The sequence below is a fragment of the Chiloscyllium punctatum genome, chromosome 13 (assembly GCF_047496795.1).
Source record: "Chiloscyllium punctatum isolate Juve2018m chromosome 13, sChiPun1.3, whole genome shotgun sequence".
NCBI lineage: Eukaryota > Metazoa > Chordata > Chondrichthyes > Orectolobiformes > Hemiscylliidae > Chiloscyllium > Chiloscyllium punctatum.
The window spans coordinates 103,566,594-103,584,927 of NC_092751.1; the positions used below are offsets into that span (position 1 = coordinate 103,566,594).

General features: G+C 45.0%; 1 protein-coding gene across 1 annotated transcript in view; it reads left to right on the plus strand.

Moving 5' to 3' along the window:
- Window positions 1–16,439, plus strand: part of spock2 (SPARC (osteonectin), cwcv and kazal like domains proteoglycan 2) — an 86,426-nt gene extending 69,987 nt beyond the window's left edge. Inside the window, exons 9-10 of the mRNA XM_072583529.1 lie at window positions 7,403–7,540; window positions 9,669–16,439. Of these exons, the coding sequence (XP_072439630.1) occupies window positions 7,403–7,540; window positions 9,669–9,814 (284 nt within the window). The 3' untranslated portion in view covers window positions 9,815–16,439. The remainder of the gene's footprint in view (window positions 1–7,402; window positions 7,541–9,668) is intronic.
- The last annotated feature ends 1,895 nt before the right edge of the window (window positions 16,440–18,334 follow it).

The window sequence follows — 18,334 nt, forward strand, 5'->3', positions numbered from 1 at the left end:
CTGTTTCCACTCGTACAAGAGAAGAGAAAGGGAAGCCATATTTAAATATGATGTGCAAATAAAAGAAGGGTGATGTGAGGAAAATATTTTTCACACAGCAAGTAGTTAAGGTCTGGAATGCACTGGCTGGAACTGTGGTGGAGGCAGGTTCAATTGAGACATTCCAGAGGGGCATTGGATGGTTATTTGGATAGAAATAGTGCCCAGGGGTGTGGGGAAAGGCAGGAGATTGGCACTCGGGGATAGAACCGGTGCAGGAACAATGGGCTGAATGGCCTCTGCACTGTAACAATTCTGTGATAAATAATAATTGCAAATGTTGTAAAATGCAAGGTGTCTTTAATTTACAGAATGGAAATGAAAGGTATTTCCAATCATTAACTTGCTATTTATAAGTTTTATAAAGCAGGAGATTGGACTGTCTTGTCATCTGAATGTTCTGTATCTTATTCTATGCCTTTTGCTACAAAACACACAATTTAGTAAAGTCCGTCCTGTCACATAGTGGTATCAAAGTCAGTAAGTCTGATAGTTACTGAGCTTGTACTAGGAACATCAGAAGTTGAAAGCTGTTAGATTGTTGAAAAACAAATAGTTCATTAAATGTTCTTCTGGGGAAGTGATATTGCCTCAGAAGAATAATCCACGTTAAAAAAAAGGTGGCAGGAGAGTAGTGTCTTTCTGGTCTCCCTCCTATAGGAAGGATGTTGTGAAACTTGAAAGGGTTCAGAAAAGATTTATAAGGATGTTGCCAGGGTTGGCTTTGAGGAGGATTTGAGCTATAGCGAGAGGCTGAATAGGCTGGGGCTGTTTTCCCTGGAGCGTCAGAGGCTGAGGGGTGACCTTTTAGAGATTAATGAAATCATGAGGGGCATGGATCGGGTAAATAGATAAGGTATTTTTCCCAGAGTGGGGGAGTCCAGAACTAGAGGGTTTGGGGTGAGAGGGGAAAGATTTAAAAGGGACCTAAGGGCAACTTTTTCACGCAGAGGGTGGTGTGTGTATGGAATGAGCTGCCAGAGGAGGCTGGTACAATTACAACATTTAAAAGGCATCTGGATGGGTATATGAATAGGAAGAGTTTAGAGGGAAATGGGCCAAATGCTGAAAAATGAGACTGGATTAGGTTAAGATATCTGGTCAGCATGGAGGAGTTGGACGAAAGGGTCTGTTTCCGTGCTGTACATCTCTATGACTCTTATGATTCAGGTGTCGATCTTGGAACTGGTCCTAAGTTGGAAGCTTCTCAAATGAGTTTTTTCTTTGTCTGTTGGGGCAGAGAACAGAATGTTTTCATTTAACATAACTTTTGGAAATTTTATAGTACAAAAAAATTAGAACGTGAGGAAGGAGACAGGGAGACACAGAGTTTGGGAGAGGCTGACAGTTCCACAAAGGGAACTTCTTAGTAGTGGACTGAGCTTGGGAGATTTACCTGTTTCACACAGTTGTTGAGGGTTCTGTAACAGTGTTAGTAGCAGTGGACTAACAACAGGCAGCAGGCTCTCTGGATCTGTTATTTTGGAAGGCTAGATCCAGGAGTTAGAAGGATCAGAGACAGAGAGGGCTGAGCATTTGACCAGAATCCTCGCCTGTTAGGGGATCTGAGGAGGGGGCTGTTCAGTTGCTGGGAGCTGAAGGCAGTAAATGAGTGGCTGAGGAGATGGAGCAGGGTACAAGGATTTCTGATTATTTTTTTTGGATCGTTGGGATCTCTTCTGGGGCAGAAGAGACCTGTTCAAAAGGGACGGGTTTCACCTGAACTGGAGGGAGACCAATATCCTGGCAGGGAGCTTTGCTAGTGCTACTCAAGAGCGTTTAAACGACTGGGGAAGGGGGAGGGGGTTATCCTAAGCAGTAGTGAGAATAGAGAGAAAGCTGAGGATGCTTCAGAAGTTAAAGAAAGTAAGTTAATTGGAGAAGACAGGCAAGAGCATGTCAGAGAACGAGGTGCAACTGATGAATTAAACTGCATTTATTTCAGTGCAAGGCGTCTGACAGGTGGTGGATGAACTCAGGGCATGGTTAGGAGCATGGGACTGAGACATTATGGCTGTTACAGAGACATGGCTGAGGGAAGGACAGGACTGGCAGCTCAATGTTCTGTGCTAGAGATGCTATGGGAAGGATAGAAAGGGAGGCTGAGAGGAGAGGAGTCGTTTTTGATTAGGGAAAACATTACTGCTGTTCTTAGAGTGGATATTCCTGTGGGATTATGCAGTGAAGCTATATGGGTGGAACTCAGGAATGAGAAGGGGGTGATCACCTTGATGGGATTGTACCATAGGCCTCCCAATAGTCAGCAGAAACTGAGGCGCAGAGATGTCGGGAGATCTCCGATATGTGTAAGAATAATAGGGTTGTATTGGGTAGGTTTCTGCGTGCTCCCACAAATAGCCCGGATATCCAGTCAAGCCTACCTTCACTGGCCTGAGCTCTGTGACTCATGTTTTGCATTGCTAAGGCAGGTAATTGTTTGCAATCGTGGCTTCTTCCCCGAATGAGGCACACCTCAAGAGCAGCTGACCAGTTGGAGGGCCAACAGCTCCTCTAGTCCCAGCAGCGCCACTCAGGTGTATGGCCATTGCTGGAATTGCAGGTCAGTCCTGACCTGAGCAACCTGAAGGAAAGTCGGGGTTGGGGCTTGTTGGAGCCAAGTAGACAGCTCCCTGCTGAGGAGGTAGGGGTCTTCCTACACAGATGCCCAGAGCACAACTGTGTTTCACTGAGCAGCCTCCCTGGGATGGGGGTAGGGGTGGTGAAGCATTCTAACCCCTCCCCCCTCAACTGATAACAAAATATCAGCAAGAAGCCGTTAAATGGTCATTAATGGTCAATTATGTATCTCAGTTGGCCTAAAGGCAAGCAGGCCATCAACGCCTTTATAAAATCCCTGCAAGCTCACTCCACCAGCCAGCCCCTGGATACAGTGTAACATCCCGAATCTGAATTGTGTGTGTGAATATGTGTGAATGTGTGTGCATGTATATAATGGATGTTTGTGCATATGTGGGTGTGTTTGAGCATGTGTGTACATGTGTGATCAGTACTTGTGCACCTGTGTGTTTGCATGTATGTGTGTGTTTGCATGAGTGTGTGTGTGATTGTATGTTTATGTGTTTCTGTTCTGCATTTCCCTACGTGTTTGAGTGTTTTTGTGCGAATGTGTGCATTTGCGTGTATCTGTGTTTAGTGTGTACATATGGTTGTACATGTGTGATGAGTGCTTCTGCATCTCTGTGTGTGACTGAGTGGAAACCTGTATCCAATCTCCACTGAAGTACAACACAGATCCTATCCTTAAAAGGCGATCCACAGGCAGAGTATGTAGCCTATGCATTTTCCCTGACATCTTGTGAAACGGCATTTGTGTCAGGGCTTCAGTTTTGGAAAGTGCTTCAATGTTTGCAAAAGCAAATCAGATCGTGAGTTGTTCAGCAGATAAATTGCTGGTTAATGATTGGGGTCATCAATTCAGGGAGCTGGTTGGTTGTGGTTTGAAATGGTTTAAGCTACAGTAAGCCAAACAGTAGATTAGATTAGGAGGAGATTGTGTAGTTTATCTCCAAAGCACGTATGCAAACATCAAAAAACACGTAAGTCTGGCTTGTTTAGTCGAATAGCCTGTAAACTAGGAGAGCCTTTCAGCAGAAAGCAAAAAGGAATTGGTGAGCAGAATGGCTGACAAAATCTAGTTTGATTTTTATTGTAAGTAGGATATTTAGTGAGATATTAGTCAACACATCCTTTTGATCAATCTATTTATAGAACATAGAACATAGAACAATACAGCGCAGTACAGGCCCTTCGGCCCTCGATGTTGCGCCGATCAAAGCCCACCTAACCTACACTAACCCACTATCCTCCATATACCTATCCAATGCCCGCTTAAATACCCATAAAGAGGGAGAGTCCACTACTGCTACTGGCAGGGCATTCCATGATCTTACGACTCGCTGAGTGAAGAACCTACCCCTAACATCAGTCCTATATCTACCCCCCCTTAATTTAAAGCTATGCCCCCTTGTAATAGCTGACTCCATACGCGGAAAAAGGTTCTCACTGTCAACCCTATCTAACCCCCTAATCATCTTGTACACCTCTATCAAATCACCCCTAAACCTTCTTTTCTCCAAAGAAAACAACCCCAAGTGCCTCAGCCTTTCCTCATAGGATCTTCCTACCATACCAGGCAACATCCTGGTAAACCTCCTCTGCACCCGTTCCAGTGCCTCCACATCCTTCCTATAGTATGGCGACCAAAACTGCACACAATATTCCAGAAGCGGCCGCACCAGAGTCTTATACAACTGCAGCATGACCTCAGGACTCCGGAACTCAATTCCTCTACCAATAAAAGCCAGTACGCCATATGCCTTCTTCACTGCACTATTTACCTGGGTGGCAACTTTCAGAGATCTGTGTACATGGACACCAAGATCCCTCTGCTCTTCCACACTACCAAGTAGTCTACCATTAGCCCAGTAATCCATCTTTTTATTACTCTTACCAAAGTGAATCACTTCACACTTAGCTACATTGAACTCCATTTGCCACCTTTCTGCCCAGCTCTGCAGCTTCTCTATATCCCGCTGTAACCTGCCATATCCTTCCTCACTGTCTACAACTCCTCCGACTTTCGTATCATCCGCAAACTTGCTCACCCAACCTTCTAACCCTTCCTCCAGGTCATTTATAAAAATGACAAACAGCAATGGTCCCAAAACAGATCCTTGCGGAACACCACTAGTGACGGCACTCCAAGATGAATCTTTGCCATCAACTACTACCCTCTGTCTTCTTCCAGAGAGCCAATTCCTAATCCAAACCTCCAACTCACCCTCAATGCCATATCTCTGTATTTTCTGCAGTAGCCTACCATGGGGGACCTTATCAAACGCCTTACTAAAATCCATATATACTACATCTACCGCTTTCCCCTCATCTACCTCCTTCGTCACCTTCTCAAAGAATTCAATAAGGTTTGTGAGGCACGACCTGCCCTTCACAAAACCATGCTGACTATCCTTGATCACATCATTCTTATCCAGATGTGCATAAATCCTATCCCTTATAATTCTCTCTAAGACTTTGCCCACAACAGAAGTGAGACTCACTGGCCTATAGTTACTAGGATTATCCCTACTCCCCTTCTTGAACAAGGGAACCACGTTTGCTAGCCTCCAGTCCTCTGGCACTACTCCTGTAGACGTCCCTGAAAACCAGAGAACTAATCTGTTGTTCGTTCAATTTAATGTATGGTGTTCAGAATTAGTTTAAGACAGCAGAGATTTCAACAAATCCAACCAGAACCTGAACTAGACCAACCACAAGGACTAGAAGTTAGGCTGGGACCTTTTTCACTAGAGCGTAGGATGTTGAGGGGTGACCTTATAGAACCATAGAATCCCTACAGTATGGAAGCAGGCCCTTCAGCCCAACAAGTCCACACCAACCCTCCGAAGAGTAACCCACCCAGACCCATTGCACTACCCTATTACTCTAAATTTACCCCTGACTAAAGCACCTAACCAACACATCCCTGGACACTATGGGGCAATTTAGCACGGCCAATTCACCATAACCTGCACATTTTTAGACTGTGAGAGGAAACCCATGCAGACAGTGGGAGAATGTCCACACAGACAGTCGCCTGAGGCTGGAATCAAACCCGGGTTCCTGGCGCAGTGAGGCAGCAGTGCTAACCACTGAGCCACCGTGCTGTAAAGATTTTTTTTAAATCAAGAGAGGTATAGATTAGGTGAATAGCAGGTGTCTTCTCCCGAGGGTGGGGGATTTCTAGACTAGGGGCCATATTTTTATGGAGAAAGATTTAAAAAGGACATGAGGGGCAATTTTCTTAGAGAGTGGTTTGTGTGTGAAATGAACTTCGAGAGGAACTGGTGGATGCAGGTACAGTTACAACGTTTAAAAGACATTTGGATGGATACATGAATAAGAAATGTTTGAAGGGATATGGGTGGAGCACAGGAATGGGGCTAGTTTCATTTGGAATTATAGTCAGCATGGATTGGTTGGACCATAAGGGTCTGTTCCCGTGCTGTTTGACTCTCTGACTCTAAGTGAAGGTCAGAGACTAGGAATGCTCCAGTGAGTATTGCACTTCCTGACTTCCCAAAGCCTTTCAACCACCAAGAAGGCACAAGTCATGAGTGTGATGGAATACTCCCCATTTGCCTGGATGTGTGCAGATCCAACAATTCTCAAGAACCACATCCACAAACATCCACTTCCTCCAGCACCGTCATTTAGCAGCAGTATGTGTACTGTCTACAAGACACACTGTAGAAATTCACCAAGGCTCCTTAGACAGCACCTTCCAAACCTATGACCACTTCCATCTAAAAGCCCAAGGCCAGCAGGTGCATGGAAACACCACCATCTGCAAGTTCCCTTCCAGGCTGGGAAATATATCGCAGTTCCTTCACTGTCACTGAGTCAAAATCCCGGAACTCCCTCCCTCAGGGCATTGTGGGTGAACCTACAACACAAGGACTCCACCAATTCAAATGGACAGCTCACCATCACCTTCTGAAGGGCAACTAGAGACTGGCTAGAAATGCTGGCCCAGCCAGTGATGCCCACATCCCTTGGATGCGTTAAAACAGATTGATTTTGATGACCATTGCACTTGTTGTTTGTGGTTGTGCCTCTGTGGCAGTTGTGAATGTCGTTTAAAAGTGATTTTTTTTTGGAATAAATACATTGGACTTAGGGATCTTAGAGGTTGTACCAAACACCGGGGGGGTCAGTCAGTCACTCCTCTGCCTTCCTACAGTTCTCTCGCATGTCCACTAGGGCTTTTGCCCGAAACGTCGATTTCGAAGTTACTTGGATGCTGCCTGAACTGCTGTGCTCTTCCAGCACCACTAATCCAGAATCTGGTTTCTAGCATCTGCAGTCATTGTTTTTACCTCACGACTAAACCCAGTGCACTCGTGATGAGAAACTGAATCAAGGCCCGCGTGTCCTTTTTAAATCTTTCTAGTTTGGGATTACGTTCAGCACGGACTGCTTGGACTGAAAGGTCTGTGTGACTCTATGGCTCTGACTCTCAAACTCTTGGGTGGATTTGAGGATCCCTTTGGTCTAATTTGTTGATGAGCTGGGAAATTGTTCCCAGCCAACATTCTATCCCTCAACCCACACCTCCAATCTGCTTTAAAAGCTAATCCTTATTGTTTGTGGGAGCTTGCTGTGTACGAATTGGCTGCCATGTTTCCTGCATTGCAACAGTGAGTTCCAAAGCATTTAGTGGTTCAGGACAACATGAGGTCACAAAAGGCGCTATAGAAATGTACGTTTTTAGACTCTACTTTGTAAAGAGCTGATGTTCAGAATTATGACGACAGTGTGAGTAACTCTGTTCTCTGTCTTACAGGTACCTTCATTCCTAGTTGTGATGAGGATGGTTACTACAGGAAGCTGCAATGTGATACTTACTCTGGCGAGTGTTGGTGTGTTGACCAGCAAGGCAGTGAGGTGACAGGAACCCGGGTTAAAGGGAACCCTGACTGTGGTAAGAGCCTCATCTGGCTAGCTGCTGTTCTGTATTGCCCTTTCTCACAGACAGTAATCTCCCACCTAAATGGAGAGATGTTGGCAACGTTATTGGACTAGTAATCCAGAGGTATGGGCTAATCCTATGGGATCAGGGCTACAAATCCCACCCATGGCAGTTAATGGATTTAAAGTCTGGAATTGAAATCTAGTCTCTAGTATTCTTCAGTGTCATCCTAACCCATCTGGTTCATTAAGACGCTTAGAGGAAGGAAATCTGCCCTGTTTCTTCAGTCTGGCCTATATGTGACTACAGAGTGGTTGACTCTTATAGTAAAAGACTGGGGATGTGGTGAATCTGAAATCAAAGCAGAAAATACTGAAGAAACTCAGCAGGTCTGGCAGCATCTGTGGAGGGAAAAACAGATATTGTTTCGATTCCGATCTTATCCTTTGTCAGAACTGGAAGGGGTTGGAAAATGGAGTTGTTTCTGTTATTGATGGAGGAGGAGGAGGAGCAAGTGGAGCAGGTGGTGAGGGCGCCCAGAGCAAATAGGAGTGATAATGGTGGTAAAGGAGCAATGGAGATGTAAAATAGGTGTAAATAGTAGGTATGGAGTGGAGAAAATGGTTCCACTCTGCTGAGAACAAATCTAACAAGACACAAACAAGTCATGGTGGGGGAGGGGAGGGATGTAAATAAAATGTGGGGACAAAAGTCTTGCCCTGAAGTTGTTGAACTCAATGAGTTTAAACTGTTGTTCCTGCAGCTTCCGTCTTGCATTGGCTCCGAACAGCCCCCTGAAAAGGCTAAGCAAGCCTCTCAGTTCGAGGGTGATGAGGGAGGGCCAACAGATGTTGGTCCAGCCACTGACAGGAAAGAGTGAACAAAAAATAACTAAAGCTTTGAATCAGAAACACCCTCGGTGAATTTGGTGCAGCATTAAGAGACCCAGGCTGGTCCTTTGTATTTAGAATATTTGAAGGATAAACTGGCCATGGCTTTTCAAAATTTTAAAAATTCCAGTCAGGTTGATAGAGGGGGAACTGTGTCCTTTGGTGGGAGAACGAACAAAAGGATAAAAACGTAAATTCAGAGCCAGGCTATTCAGGAAGCACTCGCTCATCCAAAAGCTAGTAGTTTGGGATTACGTTGGACCTGGACTGGTTGGGCCAAATGGCCTGTTTGCATGCTGTATGGCTCCATGACTCTCTAACTCTGGACTTTATGGCAGAAAGGCCTGGGGTTACTGGCGGTGAACTGGAGCTTTCAGAAGGATCAATGGAGTTGTGTTAGATAAGAGTATCAAAGGCTGAGTGGAATAAAGATGGAGATGGGTACAGAGCAGCAAGGTTTAATTGAATGGTGGAGGAGGTTGAAGGGGCCAAATGACCTCCTGTGTCCCTCATGTTTCTCTGGGGTTGGGTGTCCCAGGTGGGGACAGTGAGCTTTACAATTGTAGTTGTTGCTTGCACAAATTGGCCTGCCTTGGGATTCCACCTTTCCTGCAAATGTTTGGGGTGCTTCAGAAATCAAACCAGGTGAATAACCATCATCGGATCGCAAACGTAGATCATTCAAACCCATCATATCAGCATGGGCTGTATTATCCAGTCTGGCTGTATAATCCAGTGCCAATCTCCTGCCTTTTCCTCAATGCCTGATCACCACTTCTATCCAAATAACTATCCAATGTCTCTCTTGAATGTTTGAATTGAACCTGCCTCTGCCTGAATTCCAGGCAGTGCATTCCACACTCTTAACTATTCACTGACTGAAACAGATTTTTCTCACACCACCCTTGCTTTATCTGCACATTACTTTGCACCCCTCTCATTCTTGTTCTGTTTCTGACCAGAAACAGCTTCACCTTTAATCGTGAATCTGTTAATTCTAAAAATGTAGAAAGAAAGGTTTTCGATGGGTAGTCATGTATCATCCAATTGGTTAATGAAGGCTGGCTATGCTTTCCCAATTGGTGGGGCTCTGTGAAGATTGACATGTCAGAAACCAATGGGAACAAGAGTGGGGCCATTGCGAAGGAACTTCCAAACATGGTCCCAAAGCGCCCACCTCCCTCTGTCTGCTCTTTGTCCAGCTAATTGCATTCCCTGTGAGTGACCCTGGTTTTCTGTCATTTCTGCAGAGGATGTGATCAGTTTCTCCGGTGATTTTGGCAGCGGAGTCGGCTGGGAGGATGAGGAAGAGAAAGAGACTGAAGAGACTGCGGAAGAAACAGAGGAGGAAGAGGGTGAAGCTGGGGAGACGGATGATGGAGGCTACATTTGGTAACACCGCAACAGCTGTCTGATAAACACTGCTAACCATTTGGCACATGTTTTCCACCCTTCATGAACAACTTTCACTCCTTCTGATTAACTCATCCTCTGTCCTACAGTGTACACTACCAGTTCCTGATGACCACCTTGGCACCAGTGAGTGACACTGCTCGCTGCTTCATTGCATATTATTTTATCACGCTTGACACTAAGGGGCACAGAATATTACCACCAATGAATGGCTAGACTCCCCAGTGATAGTGCTGACCAGGACAAATGTACAATTTACAATTTTAAAAATCCAGATTGTATCACAAACAACCCAGAAAGGGGGAGGGGTGTGAGGGACTCATTACTGTAGGCAAAGGTTGAATATCAATATCATGAAATAGAGAGGGATGTGACAGCTGCTTCATTTTAAAGTAATGTTTGTGAAAGGTATCGTGTACAACGTCAGCATCTCTCACCCATTGCCCCGTCACCCACTGACCCTTCACTCACTGCCTGCTCACCTACTGCCTCCTCACTTACTGCCTGCTCACCTACTGCCCCCCATGCACCTCACACTCACCCACCACTATTCCCCCACTTATCACACACCTTCACCCACTGCCCCGTCACCCATTGACCCCTCACCCATTGTACCATCACTCACTATGCCCTTGCCCATCATTCACTGCACATTGCTCCTTCACTCACCACACCTGGCCCTCCCACTGTCACATCCTGCATGGTCTTACAATGTCAACCCCTCAGCCAGTGCCCTTTAGATAGTGCCCACCAGGATGTGCCAGTAATGTTTCTGCAAGTTTGCTTCATTTGAAACTCAGAAAGCTCATTCCAAAGTGGGAGATAAATCAGTGTGTGTGTGCGTGTGTGTGTTCATATGGTAGAGGGTACAGGAGCAGGAGACGAAGAATATTTCTGAATGTGTTTCTCCAGCACCTCCACTGACTCAGATACCAGATCGGGGAGAGAATCAGCAATCCTGAGACTGTGTAAAATGTAGGTCTGTTTCCTGCCGGCAGAGATGTTCCCTTAAGTGCTCAGAAAGTTTAACATCACTCAGGTCTGAGAATTATACACTGGGTGTAAAAGTACCCATGGCTTTAGGTTAATTCAAAGTCAGAGAATTCTCAAACAAGGCTATTCAATATTTCAGTTTCAGAAAGAGATCATGTTCCTCTCTGGGAGCTCTTTGCAGGTTCAGCAATATTCCTGAAAAGGTGTCACTGGGAAATAAACTCCTGAGTGAAACATTATCGTTAGCAGAAGATTTGCCCTGTAGCTGATCACCCTGTTATTTAGTCATCTGTGTTACTGTCAGTGTCTGAAGGACTGAGGGATTTATTACTGTGAAGCTAGTGAAGTGTGAATTTTTTATTCCTGCTTGTACTCAAAGTTAAAGCTACCTCCATAATCCTTCCCAATATCTGACTAGCAGCTGTTTGACAGGATGCCTGTGAATTTGAGATTATTTACTCACCAGCGATTGGGCTACTGTTTTTCAGTTGCTACAGGAAAAGTATACACACCCATGAAACACACATCATGTCTACATACACGTGCAATATATACACAGAAACGCGCACACACACAATATGACACACAGACACACATGCACACACAACAATATACACACAGACACAGACAAACCCACCCACAGACATATACACACGCACACATAACATATACATGCACATCTCTATGACTCTATGCACATATATCCAGAAACACATGTACAGACACACACACACACACACACAAACATTTTCCAAAAAATACACTTTGTTCAAGCATGACAAAAGTATGTTTGTAACCGTTCAAATATAAAATGGAGTGAAATGTAACACTCATCCTGCTTGATTTAATATAATGTGGTGATCTGAGGAATCTCACTATACTTACAATCTTCAATGGGCATTCCACTTTCAGCAGATTACACTCAAAGCAACCAGAGGTCTTGGATTTCTGAGGAGGAACCTTTAGTATTGTAACAAAAATATCAGACTTACAGGTTACCAAACATTGGTTTCTCCAATTCCAGAGCGTGTCCACTGGGTGTGGGATCCTTACACAGCAGGAGATAGAATTAAGATTAAAGTTCCCCAAAGGCATGTTGCTTGATTCTGCACCAATCCCACACTAGAATCACATCCTTGATCAAAGATTCAAAACAACAGCAAAGAGGGGACTGAGCACATTCTATGAAATATGGGATGGACAGAGTGTTGGGGAGAATTGACAGAAACAGGTACCTGGTACCTTCCAGCAATTACACTACACAAGATAGCTGTCCACGCTAACTGCAAAGATTGTATGTTTCCAAGACAATACATTATTAGTCTTCTTCCCAAGGATAATCCTAAATGGAAAAAGCTGCCAAACAATGTAATTACAGCCCCATCAATCAAAATCTTCAAGGTCCACCTTCAGATTATTTCCTTTTATTCTCAGGATTTATCATTTCAGCAGCTCACATCTGGTTGAGCTAAATGTTGGCACAGCAGAATATCCGTCCCTGATGCCAATGTAACTGAAGCAGCAGCAGAATTACGGCTTATGATTGCAATTTTGAATTGCTGTTAAGCAGACAGCCCAAGGGGTTTTACAATGCTGAAGCCCCTCACTGTACTGTGCTGGGAGGCTTCTAGATAGTGACCTTTTCCCATCGCGCCAGCTGCCCCAGGCCTTGGATTGTGCCAGTCTGTAACACTCAAACCAACAGCTCTTTACACTGGAAGACCAGGAGCTTTCAGGCTAACTGAGTTTCACAAACACTCACTCACACACACACACACACACACACACACACACACACACACACACTCTCTCACACACACACACTCACTCACTCACTCACTCACTCACTCACACTCACACACACACTCAGTCACACGCACATACACACACTCACTCACACACACATACCTCCGTGCATGTGCGCACACACGCACACACACACACACACCTCTGTGTATGTGCGCACGCACACACACACACACACACACACACACACCTCCGTGCATGTGCGCACGCACACACACACACCTCCATGCATGTGCGTGCACACACGCACTCTCACACACACACACTCACTCATGCAGACACATACTCTCACACACATACACCCATGCATGTGCAAGCGCGCGCGCACACACACACTCTCACACACATAGTTCCGTGTATGTGTGCGCATGCGTACACACACAAAAACACACACACACTCATGCAGACACGTACTCTCACACACATCCCCCCTGCACATAAACATACCTCTGTGCATGTGCACACACACACACACACTTAGACACGTGTGTGCACACACACATGCTTAGACACACACATGCTTACACCGTCAAAAATGTGCCTGATGAAGAGCTCATGCTCGAAACGTTGACTCTCCTGCTCCTCGAATGCTGCCTGACCTGCTGTACTTTTCCAGCGCCACACCTTTTGACTCTGATGTCCAACATCTGCAGTCCTCACTTTCTCTCACATACTCACACACACGTAGACACACCCACACTCAGCCATGCACACACACTCAGATATGTACGTACACCCACACTCTCAGACACACAAGCATTCCCACACCCACCAGAGACACACCAACCAAATACTAATTGCTGTGGCTGTAACTTCCATTACTCAGCTCACACTGACCAAAGTAGCAGATTAGATGGAAATCTCACATAGGTAAAACTCTGATGTTTTAAGTGATTCCAAGTAACTCTGTGCTTTTGCTGATGAAAATTTCTTCACTGGCTATTCCTAGTGAAGCTCCAAACAGGCCTTTATCCTGATAGTGAGCACTGGCCGGAGAAAATTCTGATAAGCAGCTTCTGAATTGCCCAGCACTTGGTGGTTACACTGGGCAGACTGGAAGCAGCTTTGTTGTAAGGATCTCTTCCCCGTACCTGACACACAGTGAGGTACAAGTTTCAGGTAATGGGCAGGCACCTCTCAGAATGAGCAATGTTCGTCATTTCAGCACAGGAGCCAGCCGAAAAGAATTTCAGCAGTGCGATGGGCGAAACAGCACATTGCCTTCAAAAAGGCTGAGCTGGACTGCGACCTGCAAATGGGATAAGCGTGCAGAATTAGCCAAACAGTATTCCTCCTCTGTACCCTGTCAGTATCTTCCAGAAAGTCATTCATAAACTAAAGGAGTTACTGAGACTGAGCTGTACATCAGTGAGGGTCACAGAACCTCACACTGACCCTTGCACTCTGGCCCTCACAAAATGACCCACACACGCTGACCCTCGCACTCTGACCCTTGCACAGACCTTCACACTCTGACCTTTACTCCCTGACACACACTCTGACCCTTACACATTGACACACACTGACCCTCGCACTCTGACCCTTGCACAGACCTTCACACTCTGATCTTTGCACAATGATACACACTCTGACCCTTGCACTCTGACCTTTACACACTCATATAGCTAACCCCATACCAAAGCATGTCCAGCTCTTTTGTTTAATTTTAACTTGTTTTCAACTTTGATAGCAGATCCTCCGTGAGGGACAATGTCGCACACATGTTAATAACTGTCTGTTACCTATTACTTACTACTTAGTTTACCTCAGTGGGAAGAAGAGTCAGGAGGGGTATTTAACTGTTGCGTCCATTTCACACAGGCCCCCAAAACAGTTTGCTAAGTACACTGTGATTATGATCCAGTGGAAAGGTCAAAAATAACATCAGACTGCACAGAATCAAAAACTGACTTGTAAAAGCATCTGTCGTGAAATGATTCATGTCCAGTACCTACCCCAGCCTATACTCAGGGCACTACAAAGAACACTAGGTGAGTGGTACAGGGCTCCGGTATAAACATCAGACCTGGCTTGAAAAGTCACAGGCTCTCTTAAATCAGACAACTGCTGCAGGGTCTTGAACCCATTACTCAGGCTGACCGTCCAGTGCGTTACTGAGGGAGCATTGCACTGTCAGAGACATCCTCTTTCAGGGAAAATGTTATTGGGAGGCTCTAACTGTCCTGTTCGGGAGAGGGGAATGGGAAAGATCCAGTTACATTGTGTGAAGAAGAGCAGGGTGAGTTCACCCCAATGTCCTGCTCCTGCTTGTGATTCTCCCCTCAACCAACACCTCAACTTGGGGCCTTGGACATTGCAGCACAGCTGTGGGCCTTTGACTTGTGCAAGCTGGTAGTACATCACTGGGATAGAGGATCAGAAAACAAAATCTTGAAATGCTTTTAAACACTGCACAGGAATTCCCGGCTGGTCAAACATCTAACTCTTACAACTTGTATTACCTAAGCACTCTTCTGAGCTCCCCCAGTCGAGAGAAGAGTGTTTGAAGGAGCTTCCGATATTAGATCTGACCAGCTTGAAATGACCTTGTACCTATTCAAATCTCCACAACTTCCAGCTACTCTCTCTCTAATTAGATAATGTTTGTAGCATAAAGCACTTGAGAGTACCAAGCAATTGGCCTAAAAACCATTTTTTAAAATTGTAACGGTCATTGCTTTTCCCAATTAATTACTCCAAATGCTCTCGGTTATGCACTCTATTTCTCTGGTCAGAGTCATCACTTATTTGGATGTGACAGCTTTCATTTGTCTGTAAGTTATGTAGTCACAGTCCTGTAGCCATGTGATTTGGATTTTAATTTCCTAAGTGCAAATTGTTTTGCAAAGATTGAGTATTACTTAAGAAATATGAATCCACCTTGATGTTATTCACCTCTGAGGTGTTATTGAAGTTTGAGATGTGAGTAAAAAGTGCTGGTAAAGTATCTAAAAAATTGTAAGTTTCAAGCGATTAGTACTGCTGATGGAAGGATTTTAAATTTGTTAAAATGAGTAGGGAGGGTGGTCAACCAGCAGGAATGGGTGGGGAAAAGTTTGTGATAAGAATAATCATGGGGGAAGGGGTTGGCAAATATTTCTCCTCATGCTCTGTATTTTATTTTAAGATGGCAAAGGGACCGATGGGTGATGAGATGTGGCTGGACCATTTGGGTTTAGTGCTTCAATTGTAAAAGCAGACTCCTCTTTAAGATTAACGAACCACACAAGGCAAGCCAAGCAACGGAGTCCCCATCTTAATATGAGTTTCACCGCTTTGATAAACGGTTTACAGGAAAACTTTGAGGAAGGGTTCAGAGTAAAGTTGTGTTTGCATGCCCGTCTTTCATAGGAGCAAAGGTGCAATCCATGTCCGCTTAAATTGTATCAACAGCGTGCAGCGTAATGTAGCGAATTTAGAGGGTGCATTGTAAAACGACAGGGTAACTCCAAATAGACAGCAGTCCCATTCTTGCACAGTGCTAGAAATATGTAGAGAAAGTGGGTAGGATTGGGGGGAGGGGTTGTGGGTCGGAAGGACCCCCTCCATTTATGTCACACGGTAGTAGTGAGGCATTTTGTCTTGATTCCTTTCTGTGGCAATGGATTTGTCTGCAATGCTCTAATAATCTGTATATGGATCAATCTCAATCCTATTCTTCACTCACTGGATAGATTAATGTATGCCTTCAGATACATGGGACTTACCAGAATGTATAAATCTTGTTGTACTGAATGTTAACTGCTTGGAGATGTCTTATTCTCAATATTTACATTGTATTTGATAATAAAAAGAACCCATTTATCCGAGCACTTGTTGTACTTTGTCCCTAGCTGCGCTTCACAATAGAATTTTCCCACCTATCACCTCAGCATCACAGTTAATTCTTACTAATTGCTATCCTTCCATATGCATGAATTTTCCAACTATTCTAGTTGTGCGCTATATGTTTTCAATTTTTATAAACTGATATAAGTAAATTTGTTTCAGTCTTTATATTCGTTCATAGGTCAAGGGTGTCACTGACTGGGCCAGCACTGATTACCCATCCCTAGTTGCCCTGGAAAAGTTGGTGGCGAATTCAAAGATTAACTCCAGTCAAGTCAATAAACTGAAATGCAAATTTACCAAATCTGATTTGTATTTAAAAATGAATTAGCCAACAGCCAACCAGGTGAAAGTGAGGACTGCAGATGCTGGAGGTTCGAGTCTAGATTAGAGTGTTGCTGGAAAAGCACAGCAGGCCAGGCAGCATCTGAGGAGCAGGAAAAATCAACGTTTCAGGCAGGCGCCCTTCATCAGGATACTGTCTGACCTACTGTACTTTTCCAGCGCCACACTTTTTGACTCTGATCTCCAGTGACTCTGATCTCCAGCATCTGCAGTCCTCGCTTTCTCCTCAGGAGAAATGGGGCCCCTATGCACCCACCCTCCATCACTGGAGTCTCTGTACAAACCCTTCCACACGAATGGACAGAGAATGTTGTGCATTAGTGATGTGTGTCCCCTCTTTCACGGAGTTAGATGGTGAACTGTAAGTGCTCTTGAAAGGCTATTTGTTAACTCTGGGGGCTTGGATTTGTGCAATAAATTAAAAAAAATTTCTTTCCTTGGCCCTGATGAAGGGCTTTTGCCCGAAACGTTGATTTCGCTGCTCGTTGGATGCTGCCTGAACTGCTGTGCTCTTCCAGCACCACTAATCCAGTATTTGATTTTCAGCATCTGCAGTCATTGTTTTAACCCCCTTCATAGTGAATCTAGTGAACATTTAAATGCAATGATGATAATTGCCTCAATCATTCCAAGGGATATTGAGGCCCACATTCTCACCACTCGCTAGATGTGGGTGACGCAGTGGTTAGCACTGCTGCCTCACTGCACCAAGGACCTGGATTTGATTCCAGCCTCGGGCGACTGTCTGTGTGGAGTTTGCACATTCTCACTATTTATATGTAGGTTTCTACCGAGTGTTCTGGTTTCCTCCCAGAGTCCAAAGATTAGATTAGATTACTTACAGTGTGGAAACAGGCCCTTCGGCCCAACAAGTCCACACCGACCCGCTAAAGCGTAACCCACCCATTCCCCTACATTTACCCCTTTACCTAACACTACGGGCAATTTAGCATGGCCAATTCACCTGACGTGCACATATTTGGACTGTGGGAGGAAGCCAGAGCACCTGGAGGAAACCCACACAGACACGGGGAGAATGTGCAAACTCCACACAGTCAGTCGCCTGAGGCGGGAATTGAACCCGGGTCTCTGGCGCTGTGAGGCAGCAGTGCTAACCACTGTGCCACTGTGCCACCCCATGATGATGTGCAGGTTGGAGTGGATTGGCCATGGGAATGCAGGGTGGGATGTGCTGGGTCTAGTTAGGATGCTCTTCTGAGAGGTGGTATGGTCTCGATGGGTTGAATGACCTCTTTCTACACTGTCGAGATTCTATGTGGAGATTTCTTCCAAATTCCGAAACAGATTTATCAGTGACTAGTTTACATTGATGGATACCTGGTTTTGAACAGTCCCACAAGTAAAATTTATTTTTCCACCTCAGCCACCTGGCAACCATCTTTCTAAGTTGCAAACATCAAAGTAAGAAAATGAAATGAAGAAGTGCAGATTCTGGAGATCAGATTCTGACAGGAACAGAAATTGCTGGAGGAACTCAGCAAGTCTGGCAGCAGGTGTGGAGAGAGACAGC